General features: G+C 32.1%; 5 protein-coding genes across 9 annotated transcripts; 3 read left to right on the top strand and 2 right to left on the bottom strand.

Annotated features, from left to right (window-relative positions):
- Positions 1-32: 32 nt before the first annotated feature.
- On the top strand, positions 33-991 carry LOC114879124 (ragulator complex protein LAMTOR3-A). Its single transcript, XM_029193729.2, has 3 exons — positions 33-177; positions 373-600; positions 696-991. The coding sequence occupies exons 1-3, from the start codon at positions 169-171 to the stop codon at positions 831-833; spliced, it is 375 nt and encodes a 124-aa protein (XP_029049562.1). The 5' UTR covers positions 33-168; the 3' UTR covers positions 834-991.
- Positions 992-1,035: 44 nt separating this feature from the next.
- Positions 1,036-2,963, bottom strand: LOC114879102 (glyoxylate reductase/hydroxypyruvate reductase-like; the record flags this gene model as incomplete). Its single annotated transcript, XM_029193675.2, is given in 7 exon segments — positions 1,036-1,532; positions 1,731-1,884; positions 1,886-2,022; positions 2,088-2,251; positions 2,326-2,515; positions 2,665-2,792; positions 2,875-2,963. Coding segments are annotated over 7 exon segments (978 nt in total), but the record flags the coding sequence as incomplete, so codon positions are not given.
- Positions 2,964-3,751: 788 nt separating this feature from the next.
- LOC114879096 (protein roadkill-like) lies at positions 3,752-16,235 on the bottom strand. Of its 4 annotated transcripts, XM_046289595.1 has the most exons (10): positions 16,157-16,235; positions 8,721-8,928; positions 8,106-8,404; positions 7,744-7,992; positions 7,196-7,343; positions 6,858-7,118; positions 4,342-4,516; positions 4,203-4,214; positions 4,081-4,101; positions 3,752-3,914 (listed from the first exon to the last, which is right to left on the bottom strand). In XM_046289595.1, the coding sequence occupies exons 1-7, from the start codon at positions 16,157-16,159 to the stop codon at positions 4,482-4,484; spliced, it is 1,203 nt and encodes a 400-aa protein (XP_046145551.1). In that variant the 5' UTR covers positions 16,160-16,235; the 3' UTR covers positions 3,752-3,914; positions 4,081-4,101; positions 4,203-4,214; positions 4,342-4,481. The 4 variants fall into 4 exon arrangements, with proteins under 4 accessions (XP_046145551.1, XP_046145549.1, XP_046145544.1 ...); XM_046289593.1 differs by having other exon boundaries at positions 4,017-4,214; XM_046289588.1 differs by having other exon boundaries at positions 4,081-4,214.
- LOC114879093 (tudor and KH domain-containing protein homolog) lies at positions 4,480-15,068 on the top strand. Its single transcript, XM_029193645.2, has 8 exons — positions 4,480-5,396; positions 5,472-5,880; positions 5,952-6,164; positions 6,240-6,403; positions 6,479-6,699; positions 12,258-12,435; positions 12,574-12,849; positions 13,227-15,068. The coding sequence occupies exons 1-8, from the start codon at positions 5,301-5,303 to the stop codon at positions 13,473-13,475; spliced, it is 1,806 nt and encodes a 601-aa protein (XP_029049478.2). The 5' UTR covers positions 4,480-5,300; the 3' UTR covers positions 13,476-15,068.
- Positions 15,305-18,272, top strand: LOC114879113. Of its 2 annotated transcripts, XM_029193716.2 has the most exons (3): positions 15,305-15,414; positions 16,718-16,885; positions 17,638-18,272. In XM_029193716.2, the coding sequence occupies exons 2-3, from the start codon at positions 16,769-16,771 to the stop codon at positions 17,938-17,940; spliced, it is 420 nt and encodes a 139-aa protein (XP_029049549.1). In that variant the 5' UTR covers positions 15,305-15,414; positions 16,718-16,768; the 3' UTR covers positions 17,941-18,272. The 2 variants fall into 2 exon arrangements, with proteins under 2 accessions (XP_029049549.1, XP_029049540.1); XM_029193707.2 differs by lacking the exon at positions 15,305-15,414 and having other exon boundaries at positions 16,422-16,885.
- Positions 18,273-18,455: the final 183 nt, after the last annotated feature.

Here is an 18,455-nt window from a genome sequence, read left to right as displayed (position 1 = left end):
ATGATTTTAACGATCCAGATTACGATGCATGCGCCTTCTATGTACGCCTACCGCATGACAGTCTGTCAAAAGTAGTATTTTGTAATCTTAATATTTAAGATTTATTAAATTTATATACATTTATAAAGTTCAGCCGAAATTTGGTATCTATAATTAGGGATATTAGAAATGACTGCGGTAAGTTGAGAAATTATGTTACGTTTGCTTTTAAAATGGTATGACTTGAATATTTTCAGGTTATAACTGATTTAAATGTCCTAAGATAGATACACAATTTTTGTATCAATAGATCTTTATTTTATTAAAAAGAAATATATAACATAATAATTTAATAAAAGTACGTTATTTATTTTTTAATTTTTATTATTTCAGGAATTAAAAAAGTTTCTTTATGGGCTTCTAAGTAGCGTAGAAGGACTTCACAGTATATTGATAACAGATAGGGATGGAGTACCTGTTATTTCTGTTGCTGATGAGAAAGCACCAGAATTAGCCATGAGAGCAAGTTTCTTGTCTACATTTGGAATGGCTACAGACCAAGGAAGTAAATTAGGGCTTGGAAAAAATAAAACTATTATATGCATGTATAGTAGTTATCAGGTAACAAAACATTACATGTTGATTGTACAATATGTTATTACATTTTTGTATTACATTACCTTTTTCTCTTATAACATATGTAACTTGTTTCACAGGTCGTTCAAATGAACAAGTTACCTTTAGTTATTAGTTTTATTGCTAGTCATAACTGTAATACAGGTCATATTTTATCTCTGGAAAGTAAAATTGATCCCATCCTAAGCAATTTAAAAAATGCAGTAGTGGAAGCCTGATGGTTACCTGTTGTGCATTACGGGTGATAAATACCAAATGTTTACAGTTAAATTTGGTAAACACTTGTAATGAACACAAATATTACAAATAATGCTAGAGACTTTATTACATTATTGTTTGTCTAATTTACAAAAAATATTCAAATTACAATTTTTTATATTTGTATTTCCTTTCATTACCATTTTTATATATTTTAAATAGCTATTTGAAAAGAAGAAAGTATCTGAAATATTTTATAACAGAATAATGTAAGAGATGGAGGAAAGATTTTAAAGACTTTACAAATTTTTGTAATAAATAGAAAACAGTTTCTATTGTACATCATCAAAGAAACATTTCAATACTTTGCAATATGTAATTTATATTAAAACTTAGAGTATAAATGTTTAAAGAAAAGTTATTCAAATTTTACATGTGTAAATAGTATAAATCTATGTAAAAAAAGGGTGATATTAAAGTATGTGTTATATGTGGTTATATCAGTAAATATTCTTAAACATATAAAAGTACATCATTTCAAATGAACATGTGGTATCAAACTATATAACAAAACTTTATGTTTCAAACATGTAAACTTGTTAATTATAATTCATACACTAATGGCTTACCCTCTAACCCATTGAGAATGTTTTGTGCTGCAGTAATTGACATATCAGTCCTAGTTTTCACAGTAGCACTGCCCATATGTGGTATGATCACTGCAGTACATTATATACATATTAATGTACATAAAATTTTGCTAAATATTTCTATGATTAAACAATAAGCAAATACTATGTATAATTGTAGAATATAATTTCTAATAATAAAATATTAATCAAAGTTAGAAATAGTAATTTATTATTACCCGACATGTTTGTAATGTTAAATGTTTTTATATAATAAATGATACTAACCAGCATTAGGAAGTTTCAGAAGTTCGTGGTCAGGAGGTAGTGGTTCAGGGTCCGTAACATCTAGTCCGGCCGCAAAAATAGTTTTATTACGAAGTGCTTTAACCAGAGCTTCCGTATTTACAACCTTTCCACGACCAACGTTTACAAATACTGCCGTTTTTTTTCATTTGACCGAAAGTATTGTCGTTAAACAATCCCCTTGTTTCATTAGTTAACGGTATAGCAACGATTACAAAGTCACTTTGTTCAAGAAGCTCATCAAGGGATACAAAATGGGCGCCAAGTTCATCCCCTACTCAGAATTTAAATATTTAATAAAACTCTATTAAATTATTAATGCGTTTTATTTTACCGTACCTGCTTTTTTACGAGAATGACCTGTATAAACAAAACGACCCACATCAAATCCTTTTAATTGTTTGACAATAGCTTGCCCAATATTGCCCAAACCAACGATACCAACAGTTGATCCTTGTAAACCGTGACCGAGCAACCATTGCAGATGACTGTCCACTTGACCTCTACATTTATGAAAAATTTAGATTCAAAGCTTTTAAGCTTTTTAATGGAAAATTTGAAGTCTCTTTCTAGTTACTGTTCAAGTTTCAGACGTCCTTCATGAGTTCGTCTCGATGCGCCTAACGCCAAGAATACAGCAATTTCTGCAACTGCAGCCGATAAAACTACAGGTGTATTACCGACTTTAATACCTCTTCTTTTAATTTCGGGAACGTCCAAATGATCGTAACCAGCTGACATCGTTGAAACTACTTTCAAGTTTGGTCCTGTTATATATTTTAACAAATAAATGTATGATTAAATATGGTATTCTATCAGCTAATCAAATTTCAAACTTCAAATTGCTTGACCATGTCTTTTTATTTAAAAATTTGAAATTCTATAAAAGTATAGCTTACTACTGTTACATATTTACCTGCAATATTAAGAAATTCACTATTTACATTAATGTGACTTGCAATAAATACCGCATCGTGTCCTGGTAGAGCTTGTAGCACATCTTCGCGTTTAGTCTTATAAGTTTGAATGATTGTGACGTCGCATCTTAATAGAAAAGAATGTTTAAATATTAGAATAATTTAAAATTAAATTTATCTTAATTTTGTTATAAAAACAATTTGCTTACTTTGTACGTAAAAGATCTATACCAGCAGAAGGCACATCGTTACTAGTGACTAATACACGTGGTTTCATTGTAGCGTTTCTGTGTCGTGATTACTTTGTAAAGTGATTAACCCGGGATATTCCCCGCATTATATAAGCGCAAGATCTGATTATACGCGCAAGCGCGATCTGACATAAAGATAACAAATGATATTGTTTTTTGTAACTCGCGTGTAATAGCTATACCTATACGTCTATAATCTATAAACTTACAGACTTTTTAGTGGATACAATTACATAGACAGAAATAAAGTTAACATCATTAAAATGAAAGTATTTATTTTGCAGTTACTAAATGTGTATTATTTTTGTAATTTTGTAATTCTTATAAAGAAGTGATAAGAATTGAAGTAGTAGGCATCAAAAAGTAGTACGCCTATTTGTATCAAGCTACTTTACTACTTCCTTCGTTATATACGTCCCTGTTCAGTACAGACGCTACTTTCTTTCAATGATAGACAAGTTAGCACATATCTGACATGTAGTTGAGATAATTTACACATCAATCATTGTCAATAAAAATATCAATATGTCAAGATAGTAGCATAACTGCATTTTTATCATAGAATAATCGATGTTCTTGTACTGTACGTAGATTAGATTAATGTTCTTATTGTTAAACGTTTTGTCTATTCATATCATTAATATTCTTGATTACTGTAAAATAAAATGCTATATTACTGTAAAATTGAAAACTATAATTGAATTAAAAATGCATCTAATATTTTTAACAATCAAATAAACTGTGTATTGTATTTATCTGAAATGTATAGTTACGTATTAACAAATTAAATCCCAACTCCTTCGGTGATTCCAAAACGTGTAGTAACAGGGAAACATGTAACAGAGATATATCGTACGTGTTTATTTCCCGAGAATATAAGTATCATTCCTGCTTCTTTTCATATGCACATAACAAAGTGCATAAAAATGATCGTAGACGTAACATGTATAACATCGTTATTGTATATAGTTCAGTATATTACATACAATGATCCTCATCTGCAACGAATTCAAGGAAATTTCTAGTTAATATAGCAAAATGTGATTGAAACTATATTTGAGGTGTTGCATACGTGTATTATCCGTTCACAATAAATGTACCTTCTAAAATTTTTGTAACAGGAAACTATAATATACGGAGGTAAAATTATAACTACATACTCACTTATTGACTACCTATGTCATTCTAGGAGAACAATGTGTAAGCAAGAATTACTATCTTCTATAGTAGGAAAGCATAACGTACTTTAAACTTTATGCATTCAACGAAGTTTTATAAGTACTTACGTACGCATATAACTGTAATTTATAATTTAATGGTTAATATACTTAGAAGTTATAGTAGAATAATATAAATTATAAACGCATGGCGAATTTTTATTTATAGTAGATAATAAAAAGAATTTAGATTGCATTCGATATTTACATTTTAATAATCAAGTAGAATTTTAAATTGCACATTTCAGGTAACAGGAAAGTTAAGATATTGTTTTTAATCATCAACCACGATATCCTGTTATGATCATCATTTTCGTCCATTAATTTCCTTCATAACAATTACCTAGTTTAAAGATTAAATTGTATGAAAACAAAGTTTATACCTATTTAAAACATAAATAATGTAATTTTTTAATCGATGTTATCAAGTTTGATTAAATATTACTGTTCACGGTACCTGAGAGACTAAAGTATGTATGTTTTAACGAAGCTGGTAATTGAACGTATAACATACTTAAACTTTCAATGCTGTACACAATATTTATATTATGTTACTTGTGTTCCTGTATAGAATAAAAAAATTGTATTGCATCTTAATTTGTACTGTAAATGTTACATTTAAATCATCTGTCACGTTCTAATCTTGGTGTCTACGTCATGACCCCTTTTGATGGTATTACCAATATAACAAATAAGGCTAATACGATTTTTTAATTTATATTACATGTTATGATATTTTGTTTACAAGATCAACATATGACAAAGATCAATGTAAAATAAAGGCTTTATTACAATGTATCATATAAACACCTTATATTTGTATTTTTTTAAACGAGTTTCAATTTTACCGTTGGTAGCAATACTGTTTTAAAAATACAATTTCCGATCTGAACTCGAAAACCTCTCGATATTTACAGACAGACGAAACCGGTTAATAGAACTTTACTTAAAACAATTTGAATGTGTACTTAAACTTGCACTAACGCTTTATAGTATTTTTTTATAACTTATATACATAATAAATGGTTTTTATAAGAAGTACTTCGAGGTTATGAAGTATTACATTCATAACAAATCCGAAGCATGTTCCACGTTTAAATTAGAATCAGCATATACGAAAGTAGATAATACGAAACTAATAATATATTTAAAATATTAAAATATAAAATGAAGTGGGTACCACGATACTTTACAGGACCAATTTTACTTGGTTTATCCTTAACAAGTGTTAGCATTGCTGTAATATATGTATTATATAAAAAGGTAAGATCAAATCATCGATAAGTTTATTTACTTATAGATGTATGCACTTCTACTTTAATTAATTTAATTAAACAGGATGAAGACGATGCACAGTCTAGAAGAAACAATGTTGAAGTTTCAAGACGAGTTACAATAGAATGTAAAGTACCTAAACAACATGTACCTGCTGTTATTGGAAGAGGTGGTTCAATGATACAAGATGTACAAAATAAAACAGGAACACAAATACATTTTAAGAAAGAGGATGTTGAATGTTCTGAACGTATTTGCATCATAAGAGGAAGCCATGAAGCTACCCAATTGGCTGAAAAGATGATAAAGTCCATAATTGAAAATCAACCAATAATTGAAATATATGAAATGTATGTACCACAGAAGGCATGTGGAAGGATAATAGGAAAAGGTGGAGAAGTTATACAACATATTCAGATAAGTTCCGGTGCAAAGATCATTGTTGAAAGTGGCTATGATCCCTATAATCCAAGTATGTTACTTTTTTGCACAAATGTTTCTAATTGTGTCTTTTTTTTCATAACTAATACTAGTCTATTACAGATGTTGAAAGAAGGATCATTATAAAGGGAACAAGCGAACAAATTGCTGCAGCTTTGTCGCAAATTGAAGACAAAGTTCGGGAGGAAAAAGAGACACGTGCAAAAATAGAGGCTTCTTCTGCAACAAGATTGCCTAGAGGTAGATTGTCTCCACGCAACACCACTGTTAGTACAGCTGAACAATCACAAACACCTGAACCTTTATCATTGCAAAGTATGCAGTGCATCTAATTCAAACAATACAATAATGAATGTCAATTGGTTTAAACTAATTATATGTTATTTTTAGCTACTGATGGAGTAATGGAAGTGTATGTATCAGCAGCAAAAAATCCTGCTCAATTTTGGATTCAAGTTGTCGGTCCTGGAACTATAGCTTTAGACGAATTAGTTTCTAAAATGACTGTATATTACAATGATGAAGAAAATCAGCAAGTACATGCATTACAAAATGTAAATATATAACCATATATTGGACTCTTGAAATAACATTTTGGTTAGTTATTTTGATTATGTTATTTGTTTTAGGTAACATTTGGCCAAATGGTGGCTGCGAAGTTTAGTTTTGACAAACAGTGGTACCGAGCCGAAATTATTTCTGCGCCTGAAAATGGTGAATGTGAAGTATATTTTGTGGACTATGGAGATCATGAAGTGGTTCAATTGGACTCTATATTACAACTTCGAACCGACTTTTTAAGCTTACGGTTACAGGCAATTGAGTGCTCCTTATCCAACATTAAGCCACGGTAAGTGACTTAATGTTCTTATCTTCTATTTTCATTTAAGTTCATTGATCAAATATTTCTGTTTTACGCATATAAAATTCTTAGCAATATATTATGGAAATTTACAATGAACTATTAATTTGTTTAGATTTATTTAAAAAAAGGGTAAAGTTAATTACTTAATTCACTATCGTCCATATTACTCGATCTTGAACTGCCAATACCAGCTTCGCAAACTTCATTGAACAATTCTGGATTCACTTGTTCCATCATTTTCCATGCTAAACTTTTATTCAGCATTGTTATGTTTTCCTCGCAGTATGCTAAACTTGCTCTCTTCAGTGCATCACAGTCAAATTGATCAGCAACCAGAAGCCTGCTTGCTATGTTTTCGGGTGTTATCGTTTCGATAAGATTCCTCTCGCAAAGTTCTTTCAATCCTAGAAAACAATTATAAATCATTTTATAGTTGATATTATATTTCCGTTTAATCGTTCAATTTTATAACTCATGGTACCTTGTAAACAAAAATGGTCAGCAAGAGATAAAAGTTGAGAAGCCAAATTATCAAGATTGTCCACATGATCAGTGTATATGTATCTTAACAATTCTTCTACCACCTCTTTATTAAGATGCAACAATTCCAGGGAGTATGTGTAGTCATCCTAAATTATTTCAAATACATGATATTGTAATAAAGTTGTTACTTAGAAAATCTAATAAAATAAAGGGCAAATACTCACTCTTGAAATTAGCAAACTCGGTTAGGAAAAAACATCACTCATAAATTACATACATTCCTGTGATATAATGCAGGATTATGTTAGCTTAGTATACAAAATTATTAATAATTACATAATTTATTATTGTATAGAAAATCAAAAATAATGTTTAATTAATATCAATCTATTCTATAACATTGTCGATAGAGAACATTTTGTTTTTTTATAAGCCAAATCAAATTCAAATAACAAAGACATTCATTTGTTAGTGTGTTTGTTCAACATAAAAGAGATTATTTTGAGCATTCTGTAACACAGGTGCAGAGTAACGCCTGGCACGTACACTAAAACATTTGTTTTCTTTAGAAATCACGTTTCCTACATGTGATTCTGGCGTATCCGATATTTTATCTTCTGCGGTATCCGTATTTTTCTGTTCATCGGATTTCCTTAAGGGCGACATCATTTCAGCCAGAATGTGACTACGAGCAGCTAATATACTACTGTGAACTGGAATCTCTGTGATATTTAAACCTCCACATGATAATTTGGTATCAGCACTATATGGGTGCTTGAGTAGTCTAGCCATATCCTGTAGCACATTAATTTTACAACTAATTATATTTTAATTTATAGATAAATTCCGAAGTTCTAGAATTCTAAAATACGGGACCTGGCCCATCCCAGAATATTTGAAGTACTTGCCTGGGATAAGTTATGTTTTTCGCTTTCGTATTGGATTATTTGTATCTTCACCATTAACAGAATTTCACCGTTCTTATTTAAATGCCTATCGACGATGGATAAATCTCTGTAGCCCAAGGAAATAATATCTAAACAGGATTTTAACTCGAGTACTGTCCTGCTAACGTGACAATACTCCCAATATTTAACGTCGGCATTGAAAACTGCAAATTGAAATCGTATCTTTGCTTGTTCCGCTTCATCTACGGTGCAGTTCAACATGTTCAGGCACAATACCACTGGATTTATCATTCTTTTCCCTGTCACCAAACATCGCACCATTCTTTCGTTTAATAAAATCGATATTGATCATTGTTTCAGACGAAGATGAAATATAGGAATATGCATTGAATTGTGAACTGGCCAATGTTTAATCAAATTGATGATTCATTTAAGTATTATTAAACAAATTTAGTTGTTAGATAATCTAAGAACCTTGAAACATAGGTAAGCATATTTGTGACTAAGAAATAATTTTTTATTTGAAATTATTGAAGTTGTAATCATTAGAAATTTATAATTGCATGGTGATAGTGAGACAGCAGTAATGATGATGATAAGAATCGTTTTCCTTACCGTCAGGATTCTTCCAAAACCGGATAGAAAGATTCCAAGTACTATGAATTCCATTTACATTTACGTCGAATGACGGGCTATCGATAAAGCTCTTCTTCGAAATGGATTTTTTATAATTCGGTACAGGCCATGTGTATTTGAACACCACGTCTGAAACTGTTGGTACTAGTAGCTCCATTTTATACTTCTCTCGTATAAATAACAAAGCCTATAACATCAATTTATTATTAAATGAACTATTGTATTCCAAAAATTTGCTTTTCGTCAAATTCTTTTTTGAAGCATTCCAATTAAAAGTACCAGTTTTAATGGCAGTGCCGCGCACAAAGCTGCAGTGATATTTTTTTTTCTTTTACTATGCTGTAGCAGCACTTTTCGTGCATTTTATTTTGGCCGTTTCGCAATTCACTTTCGATTCTTTCGCATCCGTCTGTCTAGCGGCAAATGTAATTCTCGTGGTGCAGTGTAATTGCAGCGTGCAGTCACGATAAAGCTTTGAGAAAGTGCGCAAAACGTTTTGCCGATTGTTAAACTCTCGCGTTGCACATGCACAAAGTTTTAGGTATAAATCGCAGGTTCAACGGTAGTACACGAATGTCTGGCGCAATGCCAGTTTCAGATCTTAATTTATCTTTATTTAATACTGCATTTTGGAATATGAAAGACTTTTGTTTAAGCATTCGATCATCAATGATATTTTATCTTTAAATTTAAAAAAAATTCGAAGTTCATGGACAGCTTGTGTAAAATTTCAAAGACGAATAGAAATGAGTAATTTTCTCAATTTCAGTACACATTAATAATCCTATGAGATATTCAAAATCATGAATAAATTCATTGTGAATAATAGTCCGTTGAAATTGCTGGGTGAATTTAATCGAGACTTTTGAATGCACAATTTCAATTGAAGCGTGTTTTCCAGTCGACGAAAATCAGATATAAGCAATCATTTTATTTAATCTATTACTGTAATTTAGAATCGAGGGAAAAGTACAAATAAAAATTGAAGTAATAATTTGAAATATTTGAAAATTTCAAATATCTATTATCATTCAGAAATGAAATGAGCCTGGTATAGTGTCATGAGTATGATTAGAATGGGGATAGATTCCTGTCGGTAGTCGAATGCGAATTTAATCAATTTGACCGAATAGCATGGCTCGCATCGCGTGCCTCGAAACAGCTAATCATCGGTGCAACCTCGAAGATAATGCACACATGATGGTTTTTGAGTTGGAATTACCACGGTACCTAAGGTCTTCGGTTACACGCGACACAACGAGGGCAAAACCGATGAGTACCTCGTTGCCAGAAACCCGCAGACCACTCCTAAACGCTTTCTATTTTCGTTACAGTTGGTTCCTCGTTGTTTCTATGCTTCTGTCAACTTTGATTTTTCAAAGTGCAAAGCACCTTTTGTTTTTCCATTATCAAACATCTCAACTTATCATATCATTCTTATTTCATTTCATTTTGATTTCTTATGCGTTTTAGTGCTCTTTTTCATTTAATTTTTTTACTGTTTTAGGCTTTCAAAAGGTCTAAAAATATTATAGGATACTTATCAAACTCTCCACTACATCATACATCAAAGATTCATTACACAAGGGTTGAAACTTTGTTTCATAAAAACAAAAATTTAGAGGGAAGTAAACTTCAGATCATCTGTGGAGAGTTAATCTACCTAAAATATATGGAGACATAGTAAACTGAATGTTTGTAAAGTTTAGAAACTAAAAATATCATCATAACTCTATAAATAAGTGATAAAACTTTTATGGAAATTTACATAATACACAAGTATGAGTGAGAGAACAGTGAAGGTGACAAAAGGTCTCTTTGCAACAACAAGAAGCACAATGAAACCATTAGCTTTAATAGCAAATTAACAAATGAAATAATCACATTGAATGGTGCTTAATTGATGATAACGATGACCAAGACCATTACAAATACAAATCTATTAAGATCCTTCATTTCTAATTGTAGAGGTACTTGTATTATTCAACTTTAAAATTTATTATTTATAATATGATAGGCAGAACATTGGCGACAACAGCAAGCTTAGCAAAATTCCTCTTTGACATTCAAACTCCGCCACTTGACACTGTTTCACATCAAAAAGAGCATGAGAACACACATTTACCAAGTAAATGTGTACTTACGTGAATATAACGTCTGTAATAACGTTCATTAATGCATCGAACTCAACAATATTTCTTGTTAATAAAAAAAACCACACGAATTCAATGTTTTGCACTGTGCATTTAATGTTTCATGTGTGTTCACAACACAAAGTAAAGGAAAAAGAAAATTATAATTTTAATTCACTGTTGTTTATAATTACAATAGTAATTTTTTGCCCCGATTGATTAATTATCAATGAATTAATATTTTGTTATTATGCTGTCACAGTGAGAATTGTATTCAAATGTAGTAGATAATACCACTGATACTTGTGCTTTCTATTGTCTCTTATGTCTCTTTGTCTTTTTTTAACGAGGATATTGTTCACCACGAGGATCGTGAAACGACTGAGACACTCTGTCCATTACTGAAAGTCCTATGCTCATCTTCCACTTCATCTTCTCGCACGTGTACACTTGTGCTGTGCCGTTTATAAATGGAACAAGACGCCCCGAAACTGCTTAAGCCTTGGTAAATGGGGGTGCTTCACGCACATGTTCTTTGTTTCGTGTTACGATACCTCTGTTACCCTCAAATTCGACTTTGAAACAGGGTTAATGGTAATTGCAGAGAGGAAGAATTATATGAAAGGTGGATAACTGAGGCGAGAACAAAGTGACTTGAAAATCCAATCTAAAGTCTAGATTAAAGATTAAAATAATGATTCTACAAAAAAATGTTAAGACAGTACTTAAGTACTTAAAGTACTAAGCATTGCATGATACTTCATTTGATACCATACAATTTTTTTCTATCTTCTATTATTTTAAAATTCTGCTCAGTTGCATAGAACACCCTGTATGCACTATTTCTGAGATTCTTCTTGAAGTTATATTGCATAAATATTCACGTTTTGTTTATCTGGCTCAATCATCTGGTTACAGTAACTGGTGTAAAATTAGTATGAGGAAAATTACCAAAGTTTAATACAACATTCCTTGAATACCATTCGATGCCTTGAATCCAATTCAAGAATTGAATGTTCCATGACACTGTAGGTATAAGGTGACTTGATAAAAAATTTGTTATTCTAGAATGTTATTTATATATTTAACGAAGTATATTAATGTCTTAAATTGATGAGACGAAATGACATTTCTGGGCATGCGATTGTCTTCCTGTTGCCAAATCACCGACATGTTTATTACGATAAATTTTGTAGTAACTTCGCAATACGAGGATTTACCACGGCCAATATCTGGTTGGAAAATTCACCAATGATACTTGGTTTAAGCAACAAATATATTGCTAAGAAGATATAAATCATTCACAGTTAGAGATTACGTGGAAGAGTTAAATATAGAAGAAGTAATTTTTAATATTGCATGTTTCTTATTTTCTATGATTCAGAGGCAACGAGTGGAGCAGCGAGGCTTGCGAGAGATTCGAAGAACTCACTTGGCTAGCTGAGTGGAAAATGTTGATAGCTGAAATCAAAAGTTACAAAGAACGAGCTGTTAGCTATGGGAAATCTAGACGTGAAGGATTACCAATCCCTTATGTTGATCTTTATGACAGAAACAATAAGGTAAGTAAACTGAGTATTAAGTTATACATTATTTCATTTGTTATATAAACTATATAAAATTGAATTTCATTTCTCTTCTCCATTATGAAATCGTATTATACTTTTGTATAATAATTTTCATATATCTGATTCAAATAGAACATCAATATCGGTCAACAATTGATAAACGAAGGTTTTGCTGAGCCAGAAGAAGCACTATTATCGGCAGCTTCTTCAACACTGTCGTTATCTAATGAAAGCCACGAGATCACTGGTATCTCAAGCCCTGTATCAACTTCACCGTTGGCAAAACGAACACTGAGCCCAGAAACACCTGCAAACACTTCGCTTAAATTGGATTCGACCATCGAGTTTACAGACTCATCCATCATCGATCTTCAAACACCCAACGAAATTGATCTTACAACACCACAGGTGAGACTTCGTATTCATACTGTGATATCTGGATTAATAAGACCGATTTCTAATTAGACAAGTAGAACTTCTAATAACATGGGTGATTCCTATAGAAATTTAAGCATCACCCACATATGACAATCAATACATTAAAATAGGACACTCTGTATACAGAAACATTGTAAAATCAATTTTACCTATAAATTCCTCGAGTTCACAGACATAGTTCGAACAAGAAATAAGATTTCTTCCATGTAATAGCGAAACGGGATCGAACGTATAATAGAAAGTCCATCGACATCCGTTTTTCCGTCTCGCCACGGAAAGCACGCTTGCTTGCGGTTAACCGTTAACACAACCGGGTCATTAGTATCCTCTGTATCGATTTCTTTCAGAGACGACATGGCGTGCCGATCGATGAAATTGATCTCGTCACACCGGTGAAGGATGAGACGGATCGGTTCATCGAGAACGAGAGGAAACTACGTCGAGAGGACGGGGGCGGTGATTATCTACGAAACGGAAATAGTAATCAACACGACAAATCTGAGGTGCAGTTGAAAATTGAAAAAGCATCGCGATTCGCTCCGGCTGGATACGAGAGTGATCTATCCAATGACTCGGACGAACTGGAATTGGGGTAAATAAATCAAAAGAAAAAAGTTAGATACCTTAATGAAGATCTGTGAACCATTTCCTTTAGCTTTATAGACAGTCTAGATAAGCCATATAGAATTAGTTTGTTCCGTCGAAATAACGTAGAATTTATAAATAAGAAAATCCTATGTGCTTTGCGTTATTGGCAATTGTTTTTGTCTATATCAAAACGTTCCATGCTACGTGAAAGTTTCAAAGTAAATTCAATTATATTTCTACATTGCTTCACTGTTAAATAATATTTTTTTTTTATTTCTGATCAAATGGTATGGGATACCGGTGACCCACGTAGCATAGAATGTTTCAAATTCCAACTTTGTACACTAACGCTTTTTACCTTGATAAGACCGTTTGTAATACATCCGTAATTTATAGTAGATTATGGAAATACATATATATTATACAATTTATATTCTATTCAAGATTAATTGTTGGTTTTAAGTCATTTGGAAATTGAACATTACCTGATGTTCAACTGTTTTACATGTTTTATCTTCTGTAAAAATAAAACATGGTAAAAGAGATGACTCCTTTTGATATGGCGGGAGAAATGCCTTTGAATAGGCAATTGATTTTGAACAGGTTATAATGATGCGTTTATAATGTTTATACAAGTGATTTTTATTAATCACACGCGTTTTTTATCACACAATTTTTTATTATATAAGGATCGTGAATTGATACTGAATTTCTATAAAGTGATACAGATAAAGATTGACTATATTACTGAAGACAGAAGAGCTGTTAATGAACTGTGCTATGATTAATACAACTTTGATAATATGAAGTTTCTTCCAACTGTTAGATACTATCAAACTATAAAACAACTTGTTCTGCATTCTGGGCGAATATTAAAGAGCGTCCAACGAAACAACGGCCTTGATAACAGTTAAGACATATTAAGAACAATTGCGACACGAAGCACAGTAAAATCCAACAAATTTTCCTAATATGTACTTCCAAGTAGTCACGTAGTGCTACTGTTTAAGTCGTGCCTTGTTTTCTTCGTAACACATTCATTATAAAGTATGCTCAAGATTAACACGTTGACTGCATTTGGGTCACCGGTAGCCCACGCCTAAAATTTATATAATGGAATAATTAATAAAAGAAAAAAAAACAGGCGAACTTTGTGTAATAAAAGTAAAAATAGTAATTAAAGCATAATTGTATTAGACATGGCTATTTTCTATTTTTGTACCAGTCAACGTGTTATAAAAAAGAGTGCGCGTAAATTGTTTCGCGCATAATTGCTTTCATTGAAACATAGCGTGTAAAAAGAGAATGTAAGTATTACGACGCAAAGAGTTAAAGAAGACCTACTACTGGTCGTATATTTTTATAAAACGATACGAGAATAATATTAATTGATTGTAACCGAAGAGAAAGAGAGACGATTTGTTAATTAATTCGAGAAAGATAAAAAACATTTCTGTTAATGTATTTACTTAACGTTAAACGAAACTCGTTGTTGTTTCTTTTAGTTTATCATTTTGTTTTCAAGTTATCTTATTTCCTTTAATGGTAAAATGTACAATAAGAACTGAATATTCTAACGAATAAAATGATCGTTCTCTGAAGTTATTTATCTGTGCACCTCTAACGGCACCCTAAATCGTTTCCTTTCACTCGATCCATCGCGCTGCTTTCTCGGATACCAGATCAACGATTTTTCGGGGCTTCTTGTCCACGAGTAAAAGTCGGAACAGCGGAGACAACCGCAAAAAACAGAGGACAAAGCCCTCGGTGAAGAGGAATAGTAGTGGTAGTAAGAGGAACAAGCGATATCGGAAGTTACCGCAGTGGAACAGTGAGTACAACTTGCTTGCCTGACCAACAACCCGATCCATATCTGTTTCCCTTTTGCGGTCCTGTGTCTACTGTGATTAGTTATTGGTTTTTATTCCAATAGGTTTTATATCTACGGTGAATGACTATTAGATTCATGTTATAACTTCCTACTTCATTAGCAAAACAGTTCTTTCAATTTCGTTACCTAACTTAAAAAATACATAGTTCATATTTGATTCTCTAATACTCGAATGTGTTCTGAGCTTCTAGAATTCTAGACCATTTTATAAATCAAAGTTTATGCGACGTACTAAAATAATGCTGAATGAAACGGGTTGAATTTTTAAACTTGTATACAGCTGTCAAAATAAAAAAAGTCGATCAGCGTCATCTAGCGGACAATACTCGCGGCTGATCTTTTGGTACCAGGATACATAATTGAATGCGAAGAGGTATCCGAGAATTGTACGACAAGGACAGAGCACTGCGCAACAAGGACAGACATATGCTCCCGAAAACAAAATGGCGACATTTTCGAAAACTCACTTCGTCAAGAATGAAAATTAATTTCTTTCCCCCTGCGTATAATTTATACGCTTCCGCGATTACTTATTAAAATAAAGCAATATTAAATTGTTCACATATAGCTTTTGTAGACATTTTACGCTAAATTATATACAGAACAAATATAGAGACGAAGGCACGGATACGGCTGTGACGTTATTGACATTTTTGACTATTTGTTAATTAATTCTAATTAATTTATGGTATTTTATGATTGGGAAATGAAGGCTAGTTCAATCACTACTTTCTCAACATCAAATGTCACACGAGTCCTGAATTACTAATCAATAGCAAATAGAATATTTATAAATACCATACTTGGAAGTTTCTACGAACATAGAATTTGATTCTGTGAAATTATTACACTACACAAATTGTACACAGAAAATAAGTAATTAGTCGTTTCAATATGTTAATAATTGTTCGGGATGACGCCGTTCTGATTTGGGTGTGGCTATGTCTTCCTTTGTCGCACACTTCTGCGCTACTTCTTCGCGTCCTACTATCCTGATACTAAAAGAGCAGTCGCGAGCATCGCTCGCTAGATGGCACTGATCAAAATTTGATTTACCCGCGAAATACGAGCGCCAAAATTTGAACTCGTACAAGTAAAAAGTTCTAACTCTATGTTCTAGTTCAACTAATGTTTAAACTTTAATTGAAAGCTCTTTAGACAGCAATATAAATTGAAAAAGTATTCCTTTTAAACTACGAAATAAAGCATTCTCAATACTAATTGTATTTGAACGTAAAACAAACACAAACAATCGTCAAACTGAATTTTCTTACTTCCTAAACGAATACGAAAAACGAGTTGATTTTTGTGTTATTCGCCGCAACAATCATTCTGGAATAAAGTAAATATTGGTTATAGAAGCACTCCAAATAATTGCTATTGCTCGGTGGTGTTCAGAGATCGGGGAAAATGAGAAAGCTGTGGCCGAGCGAAACGTATAAAACGATGTTAACTCGACCTCTCTCTTCAGTTCGACTAATATCTAAACTGTCAACAACAACGAGCAGACCGGAGATGAATAATTCGGTAAATTTATATTTCTCTTACAATTAAACCTTTCAATGTCATCTGTTATTCGGTACGTGTTTCTGAACCATCTTTGTGTTAGAACAGTGAAGATGTTTCAAGTCTTCTGAAGAGATGGTTTATTTTTTTAATTGTCCTATTGTCACTGTGTTTTTGTTTTCTTTCTTAATTTCATACGATTGAATTAATACAAAAGATATATCAAACGATCGACGTTTTCGAAACAATAGGACGCGCTCTAATTGATCCCATTAGTCGAACTGTTAATCACCGGAAGAACTTATTAGGTCGATGATACTTTGTCTTTAAATTGCGAGTACCAGTTAATTGGTTGGTCGTAAACTAAGTAATAACCGATAAAACGAACCCGATCGATTGAACGATTAATCCGACAGGAATAAGAAAATTTTTATTTCCAAATAAGAAATTGTAGAATCGTAAAAACATATTTGATCTATAATTTTATAATTAAACAAATAAATAGGACGAAGGTAAATTAAAATTTTTCTGTTAAATTTGTTCAAGGGTGGGTCTTTGTAATTGCCATCCGTTACCTTGACCTTTTTCACGTATCTCTCGGGTCTGATATTAAATAATTACGCATTCGTGCTTGAAGTGGCTCGTCGAAAGCTGCATCGTTACTCGAATCGAAGGAAAGAAAATTATACACTGAGTAAATTCGTTTTGCTACTTCGTTTGCATTCATGATTACTAGATAGTATTTAACGATACTATTCATTATATTATTTCAGATAGTAACATTGCTTCTGTTGTGCGGCGTTTATGGTGTTTCGGCGGGTCGTCGTTACATCGCCATACCAATCGATGGTCTCGACGTGATCGAACTGAGCCCAGTAACATTACCTGTACCCAGAATCACTCGACAAACCGAGGCATATGTACCCGTAGAAGTTCCTAGTGTTTCTCAGGAAGAGTTGAAGAATCCTCGAGCGGAAAGGTCCGCCGCTCATATCCTAGATTACGTGGATTTCGGTGGACAAACTAATTCCAATGGAGCTTTCAGTTGGTACGCTGATTATCCAGCTCATCATTGATGAATCGAATGAATATCAGATTATGGATATTAGGAACGATCCATTAATTCCAATTTTGAAGATTAAGGAATGTTATACGTATTCTGAATTGTTGGATCGTTGAAATGTTGGTCAAGGATTGTTAATTAAAATGATTAATACGTTAATTGCCATATTTAAAAATGACTGCAAAGTTTAGCAGATTTCCGATATTCAAATTTTCTATATATATTTCAATAAATAAAAAATGTTCAGCTAGCTTGTTAATGGTATTCTTGTAAGAATTGTTAAAATGAAATACTTGTTAAAATGTATACATTGTTACGATTGTTTTCAATTATTGTTATAATAAAGTTGATTAATTTTAAACGTTTCTTTCATTGTGTTATCAACGAAAGTCTAACAATTGCAATTTTAATGTTCCGAGTATTAATTTAATAATAAAAATGTAACAAATATTCAGAACAATACGCAAATTACGCGCATGCAATACCGTCCTCATAATCAATATACTCACCTAGAATACCACCAATTCA

This window comes from Osmia bicornis, chromosome 2, assembly GCF_907164935.1.
Source record: "Osmia bicornis bicornis chromosome 2, iOsmBic2.1, whole genome shotgun sequence".
NCBI classification, from domain to species: Eukaryota; Metazoa; Arthropoda; class Insecta; order Hymenoptera; family Megachilidae; genus Osmia; species Osmia bicornis.
Note: the sequence above shows the minus strand (reverse complement) of the source record. Positions and strands in the feature narration are given on the sequence as shown.

What these genes read in the sequence shown, in the direction of transcription:
- LOC114879093 (XM_029193645.2), top strand. Translation starts at nt 5,301, where the DNA reads ATGAAGTGGGTACCACGATACTTTACAGGACCAATTTTACTTGGTTTA. An exon ending in TGAACCTTTATCATTGCAAA is followed by an intron (nt 6,165 to 6,239) that starts GTATGCAGTGCA and finishes TGTTATTTTTAG; the next exon opens with CTACTGATGGAGTAATGGAA. An exon ending in TTATCCAACATTAAGCCACG is followed by an intron (nt 6,700 to 12,257) that starts GTAAGTGACTTA and finishes TCTATGATTCAG; the next exon opens with AGGCAACGAGTGGAGCAGCG.
- LOC114879113 (XM_029193716.2), top strand. Translation starts at nt 16,769, where the DNA reads ATGAGAAAGCTGTGGCCGAGCGAAACGTATAAAACGATGTTAACTCGA. An exon ending in GACCGGAGATGAATAATTCG is followed by an intron (nt 16,886 to 17,637) that starts GTAAATTTATAT and finishes ATATTATTTCAG; the next exon opens with ATAGTAACATTGCTTCTGTT.
- LOC114879096 (XM_029193660.2), bottom strand. An exon ending in GTTTTGGAAGAATCCTGACG is followed by an intron (nt 8,405 to 8,720) that starts GTAAGGAAAACG and finishes GTTTGGTGACAG; the next exon opens with GGAAAAGAATGATAAATCCA. An exon ending in AAGAAAACAAATGTTTTAGT is followed by an intron (nt 7,344 to 7,743) that starts GTACGTGCCAGG and finishes GAAATAATTTAG; the next exon opens with GATGACTACACATACTCCCT.
- LOC114879124 (XM_029193729.2), top strand. An exon ending in GCATGTATAGTAGTTATCAG is followed by an intron (nt 601 to 695) that starts GTAACAAAACAT and finishes CTTGTTTCACAG; the next exon opens with GTCGTTCAAATGAACAAGTT.